Consider the following 4199-nt stretch of genomic DNA (forward strand, 5'->3'; position numbering starts at 1 on the left):
TGTTGGCATGACAGCTCTCCTTGGGAGCAGCCTGGGGGGCTGAGACCCCCACCGAGGGCAGCAGCTGGGTGCTCCTGGCCAGGCAGTCGGCAAGAATGGGGCCACTTGGCAGTCCATGCTGCACAAGACTGTATCTAGCTGTTAAGACAGGGCCTTGGGAGACAGGACTCCTGGGTTCTGTGCCCGGCTCTGGGGGCGCATGGGTGAGTCGCTGGCGCACTGAGCGAAGGGCTGGGAGCGCCTTGTGACAAGCGGGTTCTGTGGTGCGGTGTCGCTGTCGCCGCCCCCGGCCCCGTGCCATGAACTAGCCCCCCAGGAACGGGGAGTGAAACGAGGGGCCAAAGGACACGGTGCCCCTTGGGGCTTTCTGGCTCAAGGCCCATGGTTGGTTCACCAGAACATGGTGCTGCTGTCTGGCCTGAGGAGAGCCCAGCCCGTCCCATCGCCTCCCTGTGCTCACACGCTTGGCAGCAGCGCCCAGAGTACCCCACGGCCTGTCCCTGAAGCAGCCCAGGGCGCTCTGCACAGTCCTGGCCCCTCGCGCAATGGGCTGGGAGGAGGCAGGTGCTGTAAGTCTTTCCTGTGCCCCTCCTGCGCTCACTGCCCTGGCACCGGACACCCCCCCCGGCCGCGCATGTCGTGCTGGTGCACCAGCTCCTGGGGCCGAACACTGCAGCGCGTCAGCCCAGCAGGACGGGGCGCTGGAGCTGGGCCTGTCCCCTCCCCCTCCCCCTCCCCAGGGCTCCCCGCAGTGCCTCCTGCTGGGGCAGGCTGGAGCCACAGCGCTCTGCTCCTCGGAGTGCCGCAGTGACTGACGGACTAACAACCTCTTCTGCCTGTGCCTCTCGCCAGCGCTCCGACCCCAGGCTGCTGTCCCAGTTCTTCTACGCCGACGAGCGGGTGACCCGCGTGGTGATGGAGATAAACGGGCTGGACGTGGAGACGGACCCTCAGCAATACTTGGTGCTGCTAAACCAGCTGCACCTCAGCCAGGTACCCTGTGAGCCAGAGCCCTGCCTCCTGCACGGGGCCCAAGGAGCGTGTCCTGCCCTCAGCGGGCTCTGGGGGAGCGCAGAGAGCCCGTGCTCAGCGAGGGCGGAGGGAGGGCTGGGGCCCTGGCGGAGGAGCTGGGAGACATGGTGCATGGCTCGGCAGGGACCCGCCAGCGACCAGCATCTCAACAGAACGCCTCCTGTTCCCCTGCCCAGGCTCACCTGCTGACCCTCATCGAGCGGCTCATGGACGAGTGCATCCCCAAGGAGAGGCACTGCCGTGACTACCTGGCCAAGTTCCCGGAGGAGCTCCTGGTGGACAATCTGGGGAACCACGTGCTGTTTGCAGCTGAGGTCAGCCTGCGGTGAGCCCTGGGGAGCAGTCCGGGAGCTCCCCTACCCCAGTCCTCATAGGAAAAGCACTTCCTGGTGCTGGCTGGACCCTCAGAACCCCCTTTTGGGGGGCGCAGGGAGGGAGCCAGGATCCTTTGTACTGTCTCCCTCATGCTAGACTGGATTGCACCCAGGAGAGCCAGGGGCTACAAACACTTGCTCTCCCCAGATAGCTTGAGGGGAGGTGCCATGCAGGTGCTCCCCCACCACGCCCAGTTGTCCAGCCCTGGGCTCCGCCCAAGCAGACCACGTGCCGGGCCCAACTCTGCGGAGGCCGCCTGTCCCCTGGGCCTGTGCTGAGCCCCCGCCTCCTGTCACATGTTCTCAGGGGTGGTGGGATTCGGCGAGGAGGGCAGGGGAGGGGCTGCGCTGGGCCGGCTCGGTGAGCTGCTCGTGTGCTCTCCACAGTGTCTGGTGGCAGGCACCGTTCTGGAGCTGGAAGAGGCGGATGGGCTGCAGCTGCGTCCCCTGGCCAAGAACCTGCTGTGCAGTTTGCAGCTGGTGCGGAAAGTGCTGCGGGAGCAGAGCCTGAGCCAGGCCAGCCCCTGCTCGGAGCCCGTGCGCATGGCGCTGATCCGCTTTGACACGCTCTTCGCTGAATTTGAACTCAGGTACATGCCAGGCGCAGAACTCAGCATTTGGGCAGGGCAGGCCATTAGCCTCTGCCAGCTCCCCCGCCATTCCCCGGCAGCCCAGAGAGAGCCAGGCTGGGCGTGGCGGGTCCAGGACGCCGGTAGCTGCTCGTCCTTCGTAGTGTGGGGGGCTGTAACGAAGGGCATCCTGCCGGGACAAGCTGCTCTGGAGGGAGCCAAGCAGGGCTAGAGCTGCTGTCAGGAGCCCCCTGGGCACAATCTGGGCCCCTGGCTCCAGGCCAGGGCGTTCCGTGGCGCCCCGCTGGGTGCCCTGGGGCTGCCTGCGGCTGAGTTGGGATTCATGGCCGGCCTGTCTCTTCTAGCTACGTGTCCTTGCTGGTCTCGCTGAAGTCCCCGGAGGAGCTCTACAAGCAGCAGGAGATCGTGGTGCTCTTCTGTGAGACAGTGGAGAGGTGAGGGGCTGTGTGGCTGGCAGGGCACCCTGAGGGGAGAGGCCCCGGGCAAGAATTGCTAATTCCCCCCTCATCCTCCTACTTTGGGGTGTAGTTCCCCTGCAGCTTACACAGGGGCTGCTGGAGCCCATGGTGAATGGGAGCTGAATGCCAATCGCTACAGGAGTGGGGACACCCCAGCCCCAGCTCCCCACTCCTTTGGGGGCGGGGAGCTCTGACCTCCACCACTCCAGGAGCCGGCTGGGTGCTGAGCTGCTGCAGCATCCCCCTGGCCGTTCCTGGAAGCAGGGTGCTTGGACTCCCACAATGTGGGGCAGAGACCGGCCCCAGCCCCCCAGCTGCTGCCTTGTGGTCCCGCTCAGAGAGCGCTCCTGGGCACTGCCAGCAAGCCTGCTGGGGCATGAGAGGGCGTCAGGTACACTGGGACCCCCAGCCCGCCTGCCCGGCCTGCTTAAAGCAACAGCTGCAGCCCTGCCACGAAGCCCGTGGTCCCAGCCTGTCTCAAGCCCGCTGCCTCTGCCCTCCCTGAGCAGAGCCCTGAAACTCGGCTACCTGAGCCAGGACATGATTGACGGGTGCGAGCCGCTGCTGATGTTCACCATCCCCCGCCTGGCCATCATCAGGTGAGTGGGCAGCTCCGTGCAGGGGTGCCGGGGCGCTGAGGCTACACAAGCCAGGGCAACGTGCCCAAGCTGCCCCAGGTCTGGGCTGGTTCCTGCTCCCTCCCCACGCTGGGCGCTTCCTTGCCCTGCTGCTGCAGAAGGGTCGCTGGCCTGTGGCACCTGGAGCTGAGCCCCTCTCCCCGTTAGCTCGGCTGCCCCAGGCGTGTTCCTAGGGGACCTGGAACCTGCTTCCCAAACACAGGGCCTGCACCGCCCCTTGCCCCTTCCAGCCGCTCGCTGACCCTTCAGCTGCACCTCCGGCCCGGGCACTGCCCAGCTGCTGGTGGGAGGGGGGCAGAGTGGCTGGGCTGGGGCTGGTGCCCTCTGGCTTGGAGCCCCAGACAGAGACTTTGCTTTGAGACGGGGCTGGGAGGGGGCAGCCCAGGGAGGAGCTGATCAGGCTGCGCCCTCTCCCTGCATGCAGTGGGCTCCTCATCTATCCCGAGGGGCCCCTCAGCCTGGACCGGACGCCCGAGGAGATGTCCAAAGTCTTCAGCCCCTTTCACAGCGTGCTGAAAAAAATCAGGTAGGTGCACTGGGCAGTGGGGAGCAGGATGGGGTGGGGGAACGCTGTGGGGCAGAGGAGGGCTGAGCTGTGGGAAGTGGGGTGCGGGGAGTGCCGTGGGGTATGGGAGGGCCGGGCAGTGGGGAGCAGGGTGGGGAGGGGGAGCGCCGTGGGGCAGGGGAGGGCTGGGCAGTGGGGATGGGGAGCGCCGTGGGGCAGGGGAGGGCTGGGCAGTGGGGAGCAGGGTGGGGAGGGGGAGGGCTGGGCAGTGCAGAGCTCCAGGGGGGTTACAAAGCGTGTGTGCGGTGCCCTCTGGCGGCACGACCCTGGCCCGGCGCAGACTGCCTCGCCGGTGCGCTCCTGGTACTGGTGCCTGGGGAGGGGCCCAGCTCAAGCTGCTCTGGGGCCCCAAGTGGCCTGTAGCCGCCCTCTGGCTCCCCTCGCGCCCGGCCCAGCCCCCCAGCCTGGGAAGGTCTCCTCATGCCCGTCTCCGGCAGGGACCTGCTCCGCGTGCTGTCAGAGGAGGAGCTCGACCTGCTGGAGAAGAGCTTGTGTGCGGCCGAATCGGAGGGTCCTTGCAGCGCAGCCTCTCCTGAGCCCAG

General features: G+C 67.1%; 1 protein-coding gene across 1 annotated transcript; it reads left to right on the top strand.

Annotated features, from left to right (window-relative positions):
- Nucleotides 1–545: 545 nt before the first annotated feature.
- Nucleotides 546–4193, top strand: LOC113408812 (lateral signaling target protein 2 homolog; the record flags this gene model as incomplete). The annotated part of the gene is made up of 8 exons (XM_026662224.1): nucleotides 546–569; nucleotides 853–993; nucleotides 1209–1346; nucleotides 1794–1996; nucleotides 2341–2430; nucleotides 2964–3053; nucleotides 3517–3618; nucleotides 4095–4193. Coding segments are annotated over exons 1-8 (887 nt in total), but the record flags the coding sequence as incomplete, so codon positions are not given.
- Nucleotides 4194–4199: the final 6 nt, after the last annotated feature.

This window comes from Terrapene carolina, unplaced genomic scaffold (genome assembly GCF_002925995.2).
Source record: "Terrapene carolina triunguis isolate 2854851 unplaced genomic scaffold, T_m_triunguis-2.0 Scaffold24611, whole genome shotgun sequence".
Lineage (NCBI taxonomy): Eukaryota > Metazoa > Chordata > Testudines > Emydidae > Terrapene > Terrapene triunguis.